The sequence below is a fragment of the Oreochromis aureus genome, linkage group 1 (assembly GCF_013358895.1).
Source record: "Oreochromis aureus strain Israel breed Guangdong linkage group 1, ZZ_aureus, whole genome shotgun sequence".
In the NCBI taxonomy this organism is placed as follows: domain Eukaryota; kingdom Metazoa; phylum Chordata; class Actinopteri; order Cichliformes; family Cichlidae; genus Oreochromis; species Oreochromis aureus.
The window spans coordinates 29,861,297-29,883,704 of record NC_052942.1 but is presented as its reverse complement, the minus strand read 5'-3'; the positions used below and the strand labels follow the sequence as shown (position 1 = coordinate 29,883,704).

General features: G+C 39.1%; 1 protein-coding gene across 1 annotated transcript in view; it reads left to right on the top strand.

Moving 5' to 3' along the window:
- Positions 1-10,374: 10,374 nt before the first annotated feature.
- Positions 10,375-22,408, top strand: part of LOC116314696 (ras-specific guanine nucleotide-releasing factor 1-like) — a 28,632-nt gene continuing 16,598 nt past the window's right edge. Inside the window, exons 1-5 of the mRNA XM_031732798.2 lie at positions 10,375-10,958; positions 16,638-16,744; positions 19,286-19,433; positions 20,195-20,287; positions 22,038-22,291. Coding sequence (XP_031588658.1) covers positions 10,683-10,958; positions 16,638-16,744; positions 19,286-19,433; positions 20,195-20,287; positions 22,038-22,291 — 878 coding nt within the window. The 5' untranslated portion in view covers positions 10,375-10,682. The remainder of the gene's footprint in view (positions 10,959-16,637; positions 16,745-19,285; positions 19,434-20,194; positions 20,288-22,037; positions 22,292-22,408) is intronic.

Below are 22,408 nucleotides of genomic sequence, written 5' to 3'. Positions count from 1 at the left end.
GCCTAAAGGAAGAGAGTGATATGAAACATTAATTCCAGCATGCCCTCAAAAGTAATCTAATTATAGATCCATATTAGTTACCTCATGCATTGTTTAAAACAACTAGTTTAACGACCGCTCCAAAGTCCTGTCTATTACTGAACAGAAAAGGTTTAATAGATGATTTAAAAAATCCTTTGAGGATTTTAATCAGCATTTATGCTTGCTGTTGTTTTCTAGAGCATGATCACTCAGGTAAAACTCAGAGCTATTGATGTTCAACCCCAGGCTATGGCGAGGAGGGATATAAAACAAACTGCACAGGTCGGACTGTGTATTCTTCGAGTTGTGTCGACCCTCAGTACTGTGCCTATTTCAGTGTATCAGTATGTTCGTGCTCTGTTGTGCACTGCAGGCAGTGAGAGGCTGTTCTGCAGCAGTTTTGAAACTAAGCGAGGCATACTCTTGGAGGTTTATTAGTCCCCCCCCCCCCTTCCTCTATTTCTCTCGCTCTCTCTCCTCGGGGCATGGCAAAGGCAACTGTGGAGAGACATTGCCACAAATAGACTCTCTAAATATGGAGGGCTTCAGTCAAGAGAAAATGCATGATCGAATTTTGGGCCTCTTCACCAAACAGCTTCTATAAAAGGAACAAGACAGAAGAGAGGTTGAACGGTTGATGACACCTTCTGCTGGAATATGTGTGTTTGAGTGTTTAGCTCGCTGTGGGTATGTGTGTGCTTGCATCTGTGTGCAGCTTTGTACATTTGCTTCAGTGATAACTTTTTGTTTGTTCATCTTTTTATCATCGCTGCCCTGCTGCATCAGTGCGATGGGGCATCGATTCAATCTACCTTTGAGTTATTTTTAATGATCACTAACACTTTTGCCCTGTCAGGCACTGTCATTTGGTTTAGTTTACAGTATGTGCAAAGCATTACACCACCTCAACACAGAACATTATTACGGTATGGATGAATGTCAAAGTACAGTCAGTAATTTTATATCAGAAAACTGAAAGAAACTAGTATTTTTAAGCAGGTGTACTTCAAAAAATGTAAAATAACTTTTGCAGACTTTTAAACTTGAAGACTACCATTGTACCAGCTTGTTTGCCAGCATTTACTTATTAACACTTTAAGCAGTGAGGATGTGTTATCATTTTTGTAGAGTTGTGTTTCCCCTCACCTATTAAAAAAATGTGGTCTCTTTCAACTCTCAAGGGAAATAGTGTTTTTTTTTCTTTTTTCTAAATGCTCTACTAACCACTGCAAGTTGGTGTACTCTGTTTACTGTTGCAGTGCTGGAAATGTACAGTGATTTTTCTAAAGCCAAAAATGACGAGCTAAAACACAAGAAAACTCTCACTGTACAACCAAATACATTCAGTTGTGTATTTTTTTCCCAAAGGTTCTAACAAGTGCTGATTCTGTTTTACTCAATGAAACAGAATATATTTTTATTATCTTGAAGTCAACTCCAATAAGGGATATAATATAATCTATATTTTGTACTTGTCTATTAATATTGTAGCGTCCTGTGTATGCAGCCATGAACGTTTATGTGAAAAGAAAAATTTCATATGACTGTATCCACTCCTGTGAAATCTCATGTGAATCATGGGGTTTACTTAATTTTTCACATGACTGTAGGTTTGCTGTAGGTAAGTATTATGCACACTCTATTATGTTGTGTTCTTATTTGTTAATTTCATTATATTTACAGTTTTATTTTCTGGTGGTGTTTCTAATACCTTCTCGGTTGTGTAGTTGTGGAATTAATCACAAGTGATTACAAGCTCCAGAGGGTTCAGTGACAAGTGCCACTTGTCACTGAAGAATAAAGCTCCATAGGCGCCCATGTTAAACTGTCCAACTTTACTTTAAAAAATATGTTTGCAGCCTGGTACAATGAACGATTTTGACCTTTGTGGATTGTTTCCCCTGTTCTGGCAACTCTGTGGAGAGTGAACATTTTTAATATTCATCCACCTGGATACTTGAGTTGAGGGTAGGCGCTTTGATTGACAGCAGTTTTAACACACTGGTGTCTCCTAGACCTCCCCTGGCTAACTGAAAGTATTGAACTTGACCAACTACCTGTTGGTCTCTTTTTAATGTAATTATCTGAATAATATGACTTGATGTGTTGTTCTGACTATTCAAGAGGTTTGTGCTTCAGTTTTGGTAACAAATGTTTAATTAGTTAGTTACTTAGTACTAATTAGCACGTGTGTGTCTATGCTTTGGTTCCATGTAGAGTACAGATGCAGATGACCAAGATTGTTAGTGTTAGCTAACAAGCTAGCTTAGCACTCTACCCTCTAATCCATATGTGTTAGCTGCTAGCTCTAGAAAAACAACATGGCAGGCCAACTTTCTGGTGGTTTTGTCACAGTTTGATGCTGTGTGGCAGGCAGGAAGTAGGACCCAAATGCAGGACTAATGAGAAGCAGAGGGATGAACTAAGGAAGGCAGCTTTATTGCGCTGAGAAAACGTTCCATAAAAGAAAAAAAAAATGGAGAAAACCAAACCAAAATTTGAACATGAAACTAGAAAACAAGGTAATGGGAAACAGTAGACTAAGAACAAAGAAAACCCGCAGCACAGCAAAAACACAGCACTGAGAGGGTATGGTACAACACAACAAAGGGCAAGGGAAAACACAGGGCTTAAATACACAAGGGAGTAATGGGGGAATGGGAAACAGGAGGGAAACACAGCTGGGACTAATTAGACATAATGAGACAAGGGGAAGCAAAACTAGATACACTGACACAGGAAATGGGACCGTCAAAGTAAAACAGGAAACACAAGACAGTAACAAAGACACAGACTAGACACTGAGAAACAGAGACACGACTGCCTGAGGAGACAGAGGGAAGATGGCGCACAGAGCACAGGGACAGGAACCAAGAGACTAGAAATGATAAATAATGAACTCAAAGACTATATAATAATTCAAACTACAAAACACTGGGTCACCGACCTAGGACCATGACAGGTTTACAGTGCTACATATAAAAAGCTCTTATATGTGACAAGGTTACTCATTGTTATAAACAACCTCTGTCATATACAATTAGTTATTATAATATAAGAATTCCCATGGCAGTTCTTTAGGAACTTTGATGTGTTTTGGGGCAGAAGGACATTAAGCAGCTCGATATTTTGACCCGAACGGACACGTGTACTGAACTGAATAAGCACCCACTTCCACATGCTGTTATGCATCACTGTGCTTCAGTGGCCTGCACTTGACCTTGTGCTCTAACTCTGTTTTACACACTGTTGGAACTGTGGAGCATAAATGCCACTTAAGTATCTTCTCAAATGGTTAACTAACAAACAAGGTCTTCACAAGAAAGCACTGAAACTCCGGAAAAAAATGTTCTACCACATATTTTATCTGGTCCAAAATATAATCAGCTAAAGATGTTTCAACGCTGACTATATTTTAATAATGAGCACATGCCTTCATGAGTCAGAATCCTCCATCCCACTGCCAGGACTGTGTTTGTGCATCTATGTGGGTGATGGTGGACAGTGTCTGAAGGGGAAAGTGCACAAATGCGTGCATGTTCAGTAGCACACGAGAGCCCTATGCATGTGTCCTTGCAGCAACGTGCCATGGCAGATGCTGCCTAAAGCCGCAGCAGTGTCTCCAGTGATGATCTGTCTGTTGACCTTCAGTAACATTTGAGGATGTGGAAGCTTTCTTGTCGAGGACAGTGCACTCTTTCATTAATATGCCTCACCTTCAGATGTGCTATATGGCATTTGCATGACATTAGCATATATCTTTGGGCCAGCCATTCTGCGCTGCAGCACGCAGAGCTTCTGTGAATGACACCTGTTAGACTGAGACCCAGATGCCTTTCTGGCAGGGTCACACTGTGCAGGTTTGCAGAGGGTGGTTGAGGGTGGAAGAGAGAAGACAGACCATACTGAGGGCTGCCTTTTAGGACTGGTTGTTTTTTACATTTGTTAAAAAGTGAAATTATTAAGGTTTGGTTGGTTTCTTCCTGGTTTTGCTCTATTTTCTAGGATTTCAGATTTAAATTATCTTGGTGTACCTGCACCAAGCAAAGATGTTTTCTTTTGTTTGTCTGTTTGTCTGTTTGTTTGTTTGTTTACACCACATTGGGCATTATGCTATCAGCTGTGCTGACAGTGTTTCAGAGCTGCACAGTATTTTCAGGTGTCTGTCTGCTGGTCAGAAAGTCTCAGTCCAAGTTTCTGTCAGTTAAAACCTTGTGGGCAAAATGACAGATCCAAATATTCAGATTTGCTCTTTGTTTCAAATTATTCTTGTTCTGAGTCACATCTTTGTCCAATTTCTGTGAAGTCTTTTCTCAGTACTGTTACGCAGTGTGGCATCAGACATCATGACTCATTGTGTAAAACAGTTGAGCAAAAAAGATAGGTAACATTAATTTTGGGGTGTAACAAAATTTCTTAAGCTTATATTTTTTTCTTCTTTTTTTTTTGCACTGAAGAAAAAAAGATGCTCTTGTATGTGTTCATTAACTAATTAACCTCAAACTACAATGCTCAAGACCCAACAAAAAATTTAAACAATAACAATGAGATGAATTCTCTAAAAAATGACACATTTCCTGTTTTTGTAGGTGGTTGTTTGTTTCTGTCTGAGCTCATCCTCTCTGTTAGTCTGAGTGCTGTTCGGCTTGAGGATGGTGCAGCCAGGTGGTGACCCTGCATGCAGTATCTGGCAGACAGCAGAGCGCGTAGAGATGGAGCCAGATCCCAGAGTCAGAGACCTGCCGACACCGACCAATCTGCCACCAAAGAGGCAACAGTGTCACTGATACAAACACTGTGGAAGGTGAAGGTGATGTAGTGTCAGAAGAATGGTATATAACGCAAATGTCTTCAATTTACCCTAAAAAGTGTAAAATAATAATTTTCTGTGGCGTTATTTTACTGATGAAGAAAACAAACGGTCACATCAATATATTTAAAAATTGACATGAATTATGTGTTTCAATTATTGTTTTTTTGCACATGGCATTTGCCATCAAAACAAAAAATCAACAGTAGAACTCATGGCTATGTTTAATAGTTAAAGTCAAAGCATTTCCACATGCACAGTGAAAAGACATCTCAAATGATTGGGACTAAACAAGTGTGTAGTCTTAAGAAAATCACTTATCAGGGAGGCTAATCAGAAAAAGAGGTTTCAGTTTGCTAGGGAGCATAATGATTGGACTCTGGATCAATGGATCAATTTGGAAAGAGTCATGTGGTCTGATAAGTCCTGTTTTTCACTGTTCCATGGTGATGAGTGCATTAGGGTAAGAAGAGAGGTGGATGAAGTGATGCACCCATCATTCCTAGTGCCTACAAGCCTATAAAAACAGTGTTATGATCTGGGCTTTGGTCAAGGTTGAGCAACATTATGTGCCCAAAAAAATTAGGTCAGTTGACTACCTCAAAATACTGACTACCAAGGTTTTTCCGTGAATGGATTTCTTTCCTTCCCTGATGGCACAGGTATGTTCCAAGATAACAATGTCAAGATTCAGAGGGCTTGAATGGTGAAGTAGTGGTTCAGGGAGCATGACCCAAGGTTCAACTCTGACTGGAAATAAATGTTGCGAGATTGCATAAGCTTATTGAATAATAACAGTATAATATATTATTCTTATAACTCACCATATTTCAAACCCTGACAATTAAACACACAAAACGGTAGTTCCTAGATTTAAGTTTTCTTTTCTAAGCAGAAAACTGACTCATTTCATTCTTATGGCAGAACAGCCCTTTTTAAGTTACCATTGTAACCTCACAACAAAAAGTTCCTCGTTCTGAGCCTGGTCAGAGCCTTTTACATTCAGTATGCTTGTCTTTTTGCCCGCTCTTCAAAAACATGCTAGGTTAATTCTCCCGTCACTGTGCACTGGACCAAGTCATTTAACCACCACAATAAATCTGGAGAAAGTGTTTTCCTACTTGGATCAATGAAAGATCTTAATCAATCTTATTTATGGTGCATCACAGTTAAGTATGGCTTTGCATTATCCATCCATTCTTTTCCGCTTATCCAATTTAGGGTCACGAGGGGAGCTGGAGCATATCCCAGCTACTGTAGGGCAAGGCCTGTTGAAGGATTATTTCAATTTAGAATCACCAGTTAACCCAACCCAACTAAGTGCATATCTTCTAAGTGCATAGGGACTGTGGGAGGAAGGCTGAGTACCCAGAGAGAACCCAAGCAGACACGGGGAGGACATGCAAACTTCACACAGAAAGGCCCAGAATGGTACATTCAAACCTTGCTGTGAGGCAACAGTGCAAACCACTGCACCACCTGGCCTTTCGTTATATACACTATCACACAAAAGTAAGTGCACCCCTCATATTTTTGTAAATATTTTATTATATCTTTTCATGGGACAACATTAAAGATATGACACTTTGATACAATGTAAAGTAGTCTGTGTACAGATTGTATAACAGTGTAAATTTGCTGTCACCTCAAAATAACTCAACATACAGCCATTAATGTCTAAACTGCTGGCAACAAAAGTGAGTACACCCCAAGTGAAAATATCCAAACTGTGCCCAAAATGTCAATATTTTGTGTGGTCACCGTTTTTTTTTCCAACACTGCCCTAACTCTGTTGGGCGTGGAGTTCACTAGAGCTGCACAGGGTGCCACTGGAATCCTCTTCCACTCCTCCATGATGATATCATGGAGCTGGTGGATGTTGAAGACCTTGCGCTCCTCCACCTTGCATTTGAGGATGCCCCGCAGATGGTCAATAGGGTTTAAGTCTGGAGACATGCTTGGCCAGTCAAATACCTTTACCCTCAGTTTATTTAGCAAGGCACTGGTCTTTTTGGAGGTGTGTTTGGGGTTGTTGTCATGTTGGAATACTGTCCTGTGGCCCAGTTTCTGACGGGAGGGGATCATGCTCTGCTTGAGTATGTCACAGTACAACTGTAGCTCCCCTGTGCCAGCAGCACTCATGCAGCCCCAAACAATGACATCCCACCACCATGCTTGATTGTAGGCAAGACACACTTGTCTCTGTACTCCTCATCTGGTTGCCGCCACGCACCCTTAACACCATCTGAAACAAGTACGTATATCTTGGTCTCATCAGACCACAGGTAATCCATGTCCTTAGTCTGCTTGTCTTCGGCAAACTGTTTGCGGGCTTTCTTGTGCATTATCTTTAGAATAGGCTTCCTTCTGGGATGACAGCCATTTAATCCAGTGTGTGGCATATGGTCTGAGCACTGACAGGCTGACCCTCCACACTTTCAACCTTTGCAGTAATACTGGCAGGACTCATACATCTATTTTCAAAAGACAACCTCTGGATATGACATTGAGCATGTGTACTCAACTTCTTTGGTCGACCATAGCGAGGGTTGTTTCTAATCTGTCCTGTTAAACTGCCCTATGGTCTTGACCACTGTGCTGCAGCTCAGTTTCAGGGTGTTGGCATTATACTTATAGCCAGGCTACCTTTATGTAGAGCAATACTTCTTTTTTTCAGATCCTCAGAGAATTCTTTTCCATGATGTGCCATGAGAAACTTCCAGTGACCAGTATGAGAGAGGGTGAGAGCAATAACACCAAATTCAAACCACCTGTTCCCTATTTGCACCTGAAATGCAACTGACTACTTTACATTGTATCAAAGTGTCATATCTTCAGTGTTGTCCCATGAAAAGAAATAACAAAATATTTACAAAAATGTGAGGGGTGCACTCACTTTTGCGAGGTACTCATACTGTATATAAAAGGTATTGGTTATATACAAAGGCTAAACCAGTTATACAAAATTGAGAAAATCCTGTACAACCTTTGAGAAAAACAAACAGTGGACATTCAGTCAATAACAGTATAAAGGATGTCACGCAAGCGGCACGTTTATCCCACAGCAAAACCAGCAAAAAACAATAGGATGCTGGTGGTGACCAAAAAAGAGCTTAAACAAGGGATGGTACAAAAGTTAGGTGAGCAGAATCACAACAACTAAATGAATGCTAAAAAAACCAAATCCATCAAGGGGCTTATTTATATATCAGAGTTATACAATTCTTATTTTTTCTGCACCAGTGGTCAAAAAAGACATAATCATGTGGCTCCTGTTTCATTATCCGCACTTTTCATTAACCCCATTTTTATCCCATCTCTGATAATGAACACGTCTGACTTGACTTTTTCATCATCAACCCAGAAACGATGTCTCAAAAAATCCTGTTGCACAATATGTCTCCACCTGTGGATGTCTCCTTTTTGAAAAATGCTTTTCAACTGGATAGAGTTACGTTGGTCTGAATCCCATTTAAGACTTTAACTCATCACCTCAGTCTTTCTAGTGTTTTACATCCCTTTCCATTTTAACCCACCTATTATCAGAAGTGATAAAAATAATCTTTACTATCAGTCCCAGTGGCGGAGGAGAATCACCACCTCATTACCACTCCTGTCTGAGAGGCTGATTATGGGACGGAAGAAGCTCGGTAACAGAGCTGAGCCTGGGGCGTCCTAGCAGGCTTAGTCTGCTAATGGCTGCATGGGGTTGAATTGCAGCTCATCTCATTCCTTACTACTGGATCTCTCTCTTTCCACATTGCTGCCAATCTTCACTGCACCTGTTACCAAAAAGATAAAGAAATGAAATGCTTGAGAAAGGTGGAGTGTTCTCTTTCCTGTTCAAAACAAAAGAGCAGCAACAAGAGCAGCAGAATCTCACTCAATTATCCCCTGTTACCTCCCTGGATCCTTTTAATGATCCCACATAGACACTGCACTGTGATCCCACTGTCAGACACCCTGTGATGAAATAAACCATTGTGTGTGTCCTCGCCCCAATATGCTAATCCAGGATTAATTATGGGCCAACCCTAATGAGTATCTCTCTCGCCCTCTTAGATATGTAAATGCACCAGCAGTGGACAGTGTTGAGAGGCTTTTGTTAACTCTGTGTTTTATAAAAGGGGGCAGAACAGGATGGAGCGAGCCAAGGACAAAGGTTTTATATTATTTCAAAAGATGGAAAAAACCCAAAACAAAACAATTTATGTGAATTTGCAGTGATACGGAGAGGGCAGTGCAAGCCCTCAGCAAATCTGGCTTCAATTTTACCTGTGGGAATAAATTCAGGAAGAGCAGAGGCTGTGCTGAAATTGTTAAGAAACTGGTGCATATGATATGGTTATTGTGAGGCTCTTCACCATCAGCAGCTGCCCGGCTTGCTGACATCGTGGATTCTGAACTTTTTAAACACTTAAGCAGGAAATGTGAATGTGGGCAAAGCCAGAGAAACTGTGCTCTTACAACTTGGAAGATGGGGAACAGACAGACAGATTCATGTAACGGTTATATTTTTCTGTTTTTGTAATAAAAAACAATATATAAATTGCTTTCTTTGCCATGCAGTTAGTTAAGTGGCTGAGAAGGTTAGAGCAAAATCAGTATCCCTCTTTTCACTGCCTTGAGTTATACCTGAAACAGCTTACAACTATGACTTGGAATAAAAGTGCAGTGTATTTTCTTTTAGGGGAAACAGATATGTTCATAAAGTGCAAATCCCTTACACCTGAACTTAAATGCAACACCTGATTGAATATTCCCTGGTATGAGCGCCATGCTTATAAGCCCTCCAAATCCAGTGGTAGGGGAGCATGAAATTCTTGTTGCATGTTCTCCCTGTGCCTGCATGGGTTTCTTCTATCCAAAGACATGCTTGCTGTCCATGTGTGTGATTTCTGTCTCGTTACATTATCCCTGTGATTGACAGGTGACCTGTCCAGAGTGTGGCCCACCCTTTAACCTATGACAGGTAGATGTCATGGATGTTTAAGCATTCTTACAACTTTTTCCAGACCACTTGCATTGCTCATGTTGTTTACAACTGCTTTGTTTTCTCGCCTGTGGTTCTGTGCATTCTCGGTGAAAGCCAGTTCTCTTTGGAATAATAATACATATTGCAAATTGCAGTATTACATTATTGCATTACACTGATTCTACTACGAAAATGCTTTGAATTGACTAAGCAACTGGGTATTCAGCGGGGGATCAAGTGTTCCTTCCGGAGTTTCTCGTGCTTGCGAGTTTCAGTGCACAGAAAGACGCTCTCACTGCATTGGTCGCGTGTGATATTAGGTGTGTACGTAAACGCGCGTGTGTGCGTGTTTTCATTCCTGAAAAGCCTCCCGATAAGCTTTGGGATTCTCGACGTGAATCCCGTCTTTCTCAGTCTGTGTTTATCCTCGGAGTTTCTGTCCAAGGCGCTGAAATTTGCTGCTCCGGGGACCGGTCACGTGACTGCGCTTTCTCCCTGTGAGAGCAGGGTGCTGTGTGTGTGTGTGTGCGCGCGCGCGCGCGCGCGCTCGGTACACTGCACGCGGACACTTCAGTCCTCATCATGAGCGATTGCGCTCATGAGGAAGGCTTTTCTGAGAAGGCGTCGGGGCTACGGTAGTAGCCTAGTTTGCAGCGTGGATAGGTTTTTGCAGCCGAGTGTGTGACTGACTCTTCACGCGCATCGTCTCTTTCTCTTTTCCTTTCGCTGTTGCAAAAATCAGTGCAGCAAGTGTGGATGGCCACACTGGAGTGGGCTGCTGCCCACCAAGTCTGACTGTGTTTCGGAGGTGCTGAGAAGGAGAACATGTAAGAATCCGCAGGCATCCCCGCAGATCCTTTCGGATTCTCAGCCAAAATGCAGAAAGGGATCAGACTCAATGATGGCCACATCACCTATCTGGCTCTTTTGGCGAAGAAAGACGGGACGAGGCGAGGTTGCTTGAGTAAAAAAAGCTCAGACAACACAAAATGGCATTCAAAGTGGTTCGCTTTGTTGCAGAATATGCTTTTTTATTTCGAAAACGACTCGAGCTCACGCCCCTCCGGACTGTACCTGTTGGAGGGATGTGTTTGTGACCGGGCACCGTCACCGAAACCGTCTCTCTCAGCGAAGGAATGCTTAGAGAAGCAGGTAAGATATTGATCGCACGGGGAGCTCCCTTAAGTCTGACTGACACTGTCAAGGCAGTCAGTCTCACTGAACGGATACACTGAGCGGTCCCCTCCTACTGTTTTCACCCCTTAAAATTCCCTTTGATCAGCTGGGCTCTGCGTTACAGCCACATTTATAACAGGAGGTAACGTGTAGACACTTTTCACCAGAAGATATCGCCTATTCATCACGCAAACAATTTCCCAGAGATGCTTTTGCATTACAGTTGACTTGACGTTTTAGAGTTACGTAATGGCGTCATCCTAACCGATTGATTTTCTCGATTATGAACCAAAATAGCCCCACAGCCTTTTCGAGGTTAAATGCACGAAAAATACAACGTTAACAGCAAACAAAGTTAGCAGAATTCACGCAAATCTCTGCAAACTTTGCACATGATCTTAGCCTCCTCTTTTCCGTTCATCTGTTGCATCACATTGGGATGCAAGACGCTGTATTTTTAGACACCCCAAACGTTCCGGGAATGCAGCACATATAAGGAGTAAACTTAAACTGCATCCAAACTTTGTAGGTTGCCATCTTGCGGAGGAGAGCTGCCCCTTCCTTGTCGTTTTGACGTATTGATTTAATTCCTTGTCTTGATATTAATAGCATCCTACCTTGGCAACTGTGTCTCCCCGGTTTATAGCGGCTTGGCTCATTTGATAGCTCTCTCATTATCATGGGTTGTTAACGACAGCCATGAATGAAAACCAAACGATGTCCCAGCCATGGTTTTCTTTCTCAGTGCAGCCCCCTATTCTTTTTTAATTCCCCTGGCGTTTAGTGCCATGGATTAATATGTGTGAGGGATAAAAAAACAAAAAACAAACAGTTTACAGTGTTTTTTTATGCCTGAAACACATTCAGAAATAATTTTAGTGAGAGCGTAGTTTCCCTTGTTGGAAGTGCTTTAGTGTTTTGAGACAAGCTAGTGCTGTATAAAAAAAACAAACAAACAAAAAAAACCCCACTGTGTATAAACGCATTTGAGCCAGAGAAGTGGTCAAGCTGCTGTGAGCTATGACTGCAGTCACCTTCTGAAATCTGCTCTGCCAGCTGCAGTCTCTTCTGCTTTCCCTGCAGCAGAGGGGATGAAGAACTGAAGGTAAAAGTCAAAATGATGGGCCGTTTTATTCGTTCAGTAATCATATTCTTTGTTTATGAATAAAACAGATTCTGGATGTGATTTTGAACCACACTAGAATAAAAAAAGAAAAACTAAAGTAAAAAAACGGTATTCTAGAAAGTCTGAACTTTTGGTCTTGCGGATGTGTTCCACTTTTAATATATTGTATATTTGCACAAAAAAACTTTCCAGGAAGTAGTTTTTGATAGTTTTGAAGATAGTTATTGTGAAGGTGGTGATTTTGGTGTTCAAGGTTAGGCGATAAAAACCTAAAGTGTTAGATGGAAAAAAGTGGAAACCAGTTAACATGTCTGTAAAAAGATTTGTATTTTTCCAAGTTCAATAAAAATCTATAATAATAAACTGAAGAGGAAGAAAAGGCAACTGAGGTAAACCTATACTGAACTTTCATAGAAGAAAATTTTCACGTCCTAAATATCCAAATCTTAAATTCCATGTGGCTATTTGGTGGCAAATGCTAAGCACTTCACTACATTGTAACCAAAATGTTGCTAAATGATGCCTCAGAGGTCTTCTTTCCTGAGATAACCCTCCCCCAACAATCACAAAAAATAAACAAACAAACAGAGGATCTGATCCAAAACACTGATAAATCAATTATGGAACTGCTTGGTTATATTTGCATGTGTGCCATACAATTTTTCCCATCCACAGTAAAAATCTGTTAAATTATTCACAATCTCTCCAAAAAAATCATTGTCTGATATTGTGTTAGACTGGGATCACAGCCCTCTGTTGCAATAATTGTATTTTACTGTATAGCCTCTAAGAAGAATAAATAAAGGATGGGAACAGGGTAAATCCATTATCTGTGAAATCCACAGTTTCTGCTCCAAGTACAGCTGTACCCAGTTTGCTGTCCATGGTGCTGAACTCAGCTGTCATATGTTCCTCAAACACTCTTGTCCTCTGCTGTCTGCAGGCAGAGGAGCCAGGATTGTAGGGGATACTACGAAGATATTATACACACACACACATATATATATATATATATATATATATATATATATATATATATATATATATATATATATATATATATATATATATATATATATATATATATATATATATATATATATATATATATATATATATATATATATATATATATATATATATATATATATATATATATATATATATATATATATATATATATATATATATATATATATATATATATATATATATATATATATATATATATATATATATATATATATATATATATATATATATATATATATATATATATATATATATATATATATATATATATATATGTATATATATATATATATCTATATATATATATATATATATATATATATATATATATATATATATATATATATATATATATATATATATATATATATATATATATATATATATATATGTATATATATATATATATATATATATATATACACTGCAGTTTTATCGTGAGGATTGCACAGCTGTGGGAAGAGGAGGTCAGCAAGAAAATTCAATATTGGTCATTTGTTGTTTAAAAGATAGAGACAACTAACCTACTTTTGAGGACTTGTTGTTTGCTTTCGTTTCGTGAACTATTCAACTTTGTTTAGTGCTCGCTGTCTGTTCCCTTAAAACCGTATCAGGAGAAGAGAAATGCTCTATTCTAGGGGTGCAATATGTACTGAGTGACATCTCCGATGACAGCTGTTCATGCAGACTGCTCCTGTGAATTTATTTCAACAATGAATTAAATGAATTTGAAAGCCTTCACTTAGCATAACACAGTCTTCTGTTCCACACATGTCCCTTTGCATAATATGTGTCAGGAATATGTTCTTTCAGTTTTTTTCTAAATGGCTTCTTTTCTTAGTTTAGCAAAACTATATACATATACATTTTGAAAATGTATTCACACAAATACGTGGTCTTCTCTCAGTGTGAACAGCACACTTTGTAGTTTCCAATCAGTCATGTCTTTATGTGTCCACATGTGTAAATCTTACGGAGCTCATCCTGTGTGCATGCCACTGAGTCTATATTTGCCTCTCAGTGTACTCCTGTATACGCCTGTATCGATCCATAAACTGAGAGACTGCACAGAAAAGGTGAAATGTGGACAGGAAGACTGATCGATTCTCAAGGTGTCTGTTGGTACACAGATTTCCTTTTCACCATCCTCACTTGGGAAAAACATAAAATGACACCTAAGTCAACGAGCAGACTGCAGAGGTGGTCACAGACAATGGTGCTGTACAATCCTGACATGGAAACTGGTTCATGTAAGGATTACAGCAGATTCCAGATTTCAGTGGTGTGTGTGCATGTACTGTATGTCACCGAGTGTGTGTCAGAGCTGCAGGAGAAATGGCCAGGAGAGCACTGGATCTTATCTGTGTGTGACAGGGAGAGGGACAATACAGCGAATAGATGCCAAGCCAACTGCCACCTTGCTGGGCTACAGCGCTTTTTATAGCCCTCACTCCTCAAAAAGGCAGAAGATCTTTCTCTGCCTCCCTCTCCGTCTGTCTCTCTGTTCTCATTGTGTTCTTTGGAGTGTTCTACTTTTTAAATGTTCTTATTCCCCATTTAGAAGGCGAGTTACGTTTAAGCCCACAGTTACTATGGCAACCCCTATTTGCATCTGAAAAAGTACATTTGAAGGGGCCAACAAAATGTGCAACAACATGCTTTGGCATTGTACTCCATTTAGCAAGTACAGCAAATATGGGCATATAAAAAATGGGAGGTGAGTTTTCTTAGGTAGTGGCAAGTGCAAATGCTGGATGGGCTATATGTTTTCCTTTGTTGTTAAGAGTAAAGAGCAACGGTGTAACATCGGTCTCTGTGTATACTCACTTCATTGACTTTATGATGTAATCTTAAAATATAGGTCACACATTAAATCATCTATATATAAACAGCATGGCTTTGGCCAGTTTACAGTAATCGTGATAATCCACCTGGCAATATCCAGTGGACAATATCAGTGTGAATCGGCCAATTATATAAACGGAAATAGAGGGTCTTTGTGGCAGAAATGTATACAAAAGAATAGCTTCAGTGCAAGTCTCTGTTACTGTAATGACTTACGTCAGAGGGTTAAAACATTATTTAACCCTCCAACGTACCCTGTGTATGGGGGCAATACCATCCTGAAGAACACCACTATCATAAGAATAGAAATATTTTATCATAGGAGGAAGGTGATTATCCTGAGCTAGCCATCTTGAGTCGGAGCCTTCCGCAGCCTCATAAGGTGAAACGTGGAATATAACCTGGACAGGCTGCCGGTCTATCAAAGGGACACCCAGAACTATTTCATATTGATTTTGAATAACCTTTCCATCTAAGGGGACCAAACCATGCCACCAAAAATGCTGGTTGCAATACACCCAAAAGCTCTTTGTTTTTGGGGTCAACAGTTTGGGTTTTTCCTTTAATTCATCACCCATCTAGACTCTGTGTTTTTGATACTGGCTATTCTTTCCCCTTAGTGGTTTATTTATTTGAATCAGTAGCTGAATAAAAAACATAAAAAAGAAGTCATTCTGTATTTTTGTGATTAAAACGCGCCTTTAACATTAATCTTACATATACAAATTAATATTGTCTTATTTTCTGTATTCCAGATGGAATTTAGTTGCTTTGTTCACACATTATTTTAACAAGGACTTACTTACTGGTTGTGCTGTCTCACTTACCAACAGATACTGTATCTTTGGCAAAAAAACCCCCATAATGACTTGGATTTAAATATAGCCACCTAAAAGGTTTAACACAACAGCTCACAGGATGTGAGAGATGGGAGGCACATTACTGACAAAGGCCCGTTCTGCTGCTCATCAGAAAATAAGGAACATTACTCTCATTCACAAATGATTTGCTCTTGGCATTTGGGAAGGATAAAAAAAAAAAAAATCCAATACATTGGATTTGTGGGGGTCTATTTACAATGCATCAGCGTTATATAATTTGATGTGTTTCTACTACAAATAGGTTAGCTGTACTACTAGTGCGGTGACCACCACTCTGGTGATTTGAGGATTTTATCCAGTAAGCCTATTAGAAAACAATTGAACTGCATTCGCCATAATTACCATAACTGAACCTTTATGATAATTGGTGAGAGTGTAAAAAAAGGGGTGAGGACCCAGGGGTGGTTGTGTCGCTAAAATGCAGCCAAACCACTCGAACAAAACAAAACAAAACATGGCGTCAGTCAAGAGGCTTCCGCCAATTCAGAGGTGAGTTGCCAGGTTACAGACAGAAGGCACAAAGGCTTTATAATGAATCTCTCAAGACTTTTCCCTCAGGATCTCTCTCTCTCTCTCTCCCTTATTCACACATACAGTGCATGTATGCGTGTATAAATACACCTTTAAGTAAAATACAGATCAGTGGAAGTGGCTGCTGATTACTAGTGATTAAAGGGTAGCAACATACATTTTATAGCACAATAACAGATATCCTGGTTATTATATGCTGAACAAATATCTGACTCACTCACTATGCTTTTGTTTTCCCAGTATTATTTCACTGTCACGTTCAATCATGACAACCAGAAGGCTTTGGAGCTGCGCACAGAGGACGTCAAGGACTGTGATGAGTGGGTGGCTGCCATCACGCAGGCCAGGTAGCTCTCACACATGACCTTTTACCTACAGCTGTTTAGACGAGGATGTTCTGAGGGGTGGAGATCTTGATGAGAACTGTGCTTGTAACATCTACAGTCAATAAAGATGTGAAATTTTATGTTGGAACTTATATAGAGTGTATTTAAAAAAGCATACGAACCTGTATACTTTAAATGGGAAACAGGGGGTCACGTCTATATCTGCAAAATGAATTCAAATTGTAGAGATGTTCAGAAAAACATCCCTTTGTTCTTAATCAAGTGAACATGTTTGCACCATAACCACAATTTAGCAAACTAGGATCCCTTTACTGACAGTGTTTCTACTTGCCAACATAAAAATGGTCAAGTATGTTAACTACTGATATTTGTAAAGTGTACCAGCAGATTGGTTAGGATCCTAACAAGAGTCATTAGTCACGATATTTCCCTGTGTGTACCTGTAAGCCAAATGCCTACTTGATGTGTGTTACTGAGTCCAAAGTATGTTGTTGTTGTTGTTGTTTTTATACTAATATTATGATTATTATTATTATTTTGGCATGCTCAGAGGGTACATAGTAGAGACATAAGAAAGACACATGGCACTAGGAGAGTCTCCGGTTGAAATAACTAGATTAAGTAAAAGCTGAATGTTTTTTTTTTTTTCATTACGGTGTGGTTTCTTGGCCAGGTCTAGAGACTTTTTAGTTAAATAAGGGTTAAATAAATAAAGTAAATAAAATAGAAAGAATCCTGATTTGAAATCCATGGGAAAACTGACAGTGGTACAAAAATTAGTCCCGGTGTTAAAAATTAAAGCAAGAACTTATTTTGGGCCAATTGGGCAATTTTTAACAACTTTTAAATAAGATTTTACAAAGTTGAAATTACAGCTACTTTACATAATGTTGAAAATAACTGTCCCATCTGCAGCTAATCATCAGCTTTAGTAAAGGCTGGCTAGCTATCACGTGTAATTCACTGTGATGAATAAATAAATGACAATTTCAGTTAGTGAAAATCATGTAGACTCAAACATAGGCCTGCTTACTACTAATACTGAACATGAAAAACAGTCTCCACTTATCACTAGCTATTAGTAACAAGTGGAGGCTGTTTGTCTGTAAACTTTTTGCATCAAAGATAGGCTTTTAACATGGAAATCTATAGAAACCGATTTGCGTTTGGAGTCAGTCTCAATTAGATTTTTTTTTTTTTTTTTGCAGGAATTATGGTGTTACCTATAATTTTAACATAGGTTGCTGCTTGGTTTTTATTTGATTAAGTGGGCACAGAATGGATTTTTCTCTGTATATCTGATGGAAAATGCAAGTGCCATGAATCAGTGTGTAGCAAACTGTCATTTGGACCCTTTTGGGTTTGTACTGTTGTATGATTGCTTGTTAATTTATAATGTTAAAACAACACAGCGGTCATACTATAATGAGAATGACATATGTATGCATGTATGTTACTTATCTCCTTCTAGATGAGTGGACCAATCTTGTTTAAACTTTGAATAAACATTTCCTAGGGAACTGCGAGTGCCACTTTACCAGTTTTACTGATAATTTACGACATCAATTTAAAGTATTAAGTAAATCAATAAAAACAAAGTGGTTATTAATATTGATTCTTGATTTATGGAGTCCTCACATGTCTAATGAGTGAAATGGCCACTTATGATGCGGGCACAAAAAAGGTTAATGAAAGCCAAATGAAACCATCACTCTAAATGTCAACAGTTTGCAATTCAGTGACAAAAGGTCGACTGATTAGACTCATTGAAGATTAAATTGATTAGTGCACCATCAAGGCAGCAGCACTTACTGTAATACCGTAATAGGTAGCAAGTAAATAAGACTTGTATTTAGGTATCTCAAGTAAATTTTTCAGCAGTTCCTGGCATGTAAATGCCATGTGGCTTGAATATTTCTGAATTACTCTTTATTTATGGTTGGCAATCTACATTGTTAAAGTTAGTTAAATTTGTGTTTTTCAAATTGTGGTGTAGCCCCCTGAAAGTTTAATCAAGTGAAAAGAGGGGAAAATATGGAATTTATTTATGTTGAATAAATAAGATTTTATTTTTGTAGAAAATATAAAAGAGTTTACCAACCTTTATTGCATTAAAACGAGACAAAAACTGTGCTATATGGGACAACGGTTTGGGGGTTTGGAAGTGGGGCATGCCAGAAAACATCTAAAACCCACTCAGTAAAATTTAACTAAAACACCTGCCAAACATTTTTTTTGACAGGACATTTTCAAGGCCAGATTTAGGCAAGCTGAACATAATTGACTGTATTGATTTTAGGCCTTCAATAACATGCATGTGAACAGTTTAATTATTGCTCACACAAAAGCATCCAACATGTGGAGTGCTGTCCTATCAAGTATTTAAAGACCTGGTTGTGTAAGTAAATCCTGCACTCTGTGGTCCGTTTAAGGTCCGTGTTCCAAACATATGCTGATCAGAGGTCTGTCTTTGCTTTGATAAAGCTATGGAGAGCCCCTGAAACATGCGTTAATGAGGTCTTTGCGTGTGTGTCTGTATAGTTACAGGAACCTGGCTACAGAGCATGAGACCCTCATGCAGAAGTATCTTCATCTACTCCAAATAGTGGAGACGGAGAAAACGGTTGCCAAGCAACTTCGACAACAGATAGAGGATGGGGAAATCGAGATAGAGCGACTGAAATCAGAGGTAATTTGCCTTGTAATTTCATGCTAGTAACACAGTACCTGTATATGTGTGATGTGTGTTTACTGGATAGCATACGGAGAGAAGCGATCAAAAACAGGCAGGCTGAGAGGATAAAGTGAGAATGTGGTCACAGGACAAAGGTCATGACCCAGATTCCAAACCACAATGTTCTGAGTTCATGATGAGCTTTGTAGCTTGCAGTGCCCCTGGGATGTCCTTGTTAGAGACTCTGTAATGCTGTTGAGTGTTTTGTATCCTAATTATTCAGTCTAAACTAAATCAAATGCACCTCTCTTTAATGTGCTAATGGCTAGCTTCAGCTGAACCAAATGTTTTCAATATGCATGAATCGGCTTTTGTTGCACATGATACTGGAGTCTGTGGCTGAAAAAGATGATCTACTATCTCACTTTTCACAGTTAAAGAGTGTTCTAGTAATGGTGTTTGTGTTATTTTGTTTAATTTCAGTCTTTTATCAGAAGTTTTGTATTCGCATGCTGTGTATAATGGAAGCAAATGCAACAGATTTGAATGAAATACAAAACTGGTATTTTGATGTGTCTGGTGCAGTTTCTGCGTTTATAATTTCTTTGAGCCAGCTAATGGATAGCCGGACAAAAAGTAATTCAAGAACATGAACTGAGATATTAACAACCATAGTGAAACATATTCCGGAATAAGAGATGATGATGAGTAGAGTTTATCTGGACACATATTATATTCCTCTTACTGAGCCCTGTACTGGTTATGATCAATTTCAGATTGCTGGACTTCTGAAGGACAACGAGAAGATCCAGTCAAATCCAGAGGTGCCCCCCAGTGAGGATGATACAGAGATCAAGAAGATCAAAAAGGTGATCTGTTTCAGTATTGCTCAATTTTAAAGGGGAAGGCCTGACTTTTTTTTTTAATCTTAATGAATTCAGGGAACCTCACACTTGATCATGCTAGATCACTGCAGTCATCAGCTTCTTTTGTCATCAGTTCTACTGAAGCAGCTGCTTGATCTGAATTAAGGCTGGAGAGCTTGGAAAGCTTTGACATGTTAGTTACTGTACAGCTGGAAAAGATGATAACTAATAGTCAGTTGAACATAGTTTGCATAGACATTTTTGACTTGTCTGGTAATATTTGCTAACTATTTTCTAAGTGGTAGAGAAACCGTGAAACTTGTGATGCAAACTCAAGATGGACATTGTTCACCTTCAAAGTAAAAGTTGCATCTTGTAATATATGTTGGTTGCAGTGGTAAGTTTTACTTTGAAAGTGAATGCTCTGCATTTCTGGTTTACAGTACATTTTTCAGAGTTCCAGTGCCACTTGGTGAACAGATGGGACGTGTTTGTGGGCAAGTTGGCATCTTCCATGTAAACTATGTGTAACTGCACAAATCTGCTAGAAACCAAATCAATCATAAAGATTTATTTGGTGCTGCACTCTGTTTGCGACTGATTTCACCTCCAGCCTCAAGCAGACATTTACCACCCAGTTGGGGAATAAACATTCTACCTCACTTACCAGTCTATAGATGTGAACCAGTGCAAAAATTCAACGTCCTCCCACCAGCATTCAGCATCGTAAATAATCTGATCTCAAGCCAGCAGAAGTGGACACAGTAGGCTGCTCTGCTAGCTAGTGATGTCAGTTGAAGTGACCATATTGGACATGTACAATGACAATAAAGATCTATTCTATTCTATTCTATTCTATTCTATTCTATTCTATTCTTTACTCAAGTATTTCTCTCACACAGCTAAGGCTAGCCTAGCAATGTTTAGTAAATTAAGATTATATTTAACGGTTATTGTCTGCTGTTATTTCTTTTTTCTTCTTTTTTCACTCCTCTTACACTTTGAGTGTCTTTTGTTGTTTTCATTAGGTTTGTTTAAAAAACAACAACATGTATACCACTTTTGACAGAAGTGAGTGGAGTCAGGTGGGATACTCTGAGGGGGGTCAGGTCTCTCCTACTTTCAGTGCAGACTTTGCACATTGCCACTGGTGTAGTTCCCTGCCTTCCCTGGTGGAAAGCAACGCCTTTGACTGAGGCAATATTTAATTTGAACTTACCTAATTAATGGACATTTCTAAACTTGCCTTGACTCATGTTTTCTCAGTTTGGGGCAGCACTTACAAGATATAAACTAGATATAGATATATAGATACTGTATAAAGATATATATAGATATATATATAAACTAGACTAAGTGTCAAGTATTTTAGCATTGTGTAAGTTCGGTACAGTTTTTAGCACCTTTTGGTTTCTTTTATACTAAATATACAATTATTTATCTGGCTTTTAATCACAAAAAATGTTTAAGCATCTTTAACGGCAAATTATTAGATCCACTTTTCTGTCTATTTTTTGTGCTGATAGTGTTGTCAGTGTAACAGCTATGAGCAGAAACACCACGACATCACACACAGTCATTTGATTCACTGCATAACTCAAGGTGCTTTATATTATAGGATAAAGACTATAATAATACAGAGAAAACCCCATAAAAAATGCATGGAAGTCATGGAAATCCAATAAAACTCAAATCTCCAAAATTATAAAATAAATATGTTTTTTTTAATGTTTGCTGAATGTTTTTGTCACAGGTCCAAAGTTTCCTGCGAGGATGGATTTGCCGCAGGAAGTGGAAAACTATCATCCAAGACTACATTCGCTCGCCCCACGCTGAAAGCATGAGAAAGAGGAACCAGGTGGTGTTCAGCATGCTGGAAGCCGAAGCCGAATACGTCCAGCAACTCCACATCCTGGTCAACAACTTCCTGCGGCCACTCCGAATGGCCGCCAGCTCCAAGAAACCGCCCATCACCCACGATGATGTCAGCAGCATCTTCCTTAACAGGTGGCTGGTGGTCATACTGTTTGTGAGAGTGGTGTGACTCGGCATGGTGGGAGCTGCCAACATTTATGGACAGCAGAAGGAGAAACAATAGCTCATGACTGCCATTTTGCTTATTTG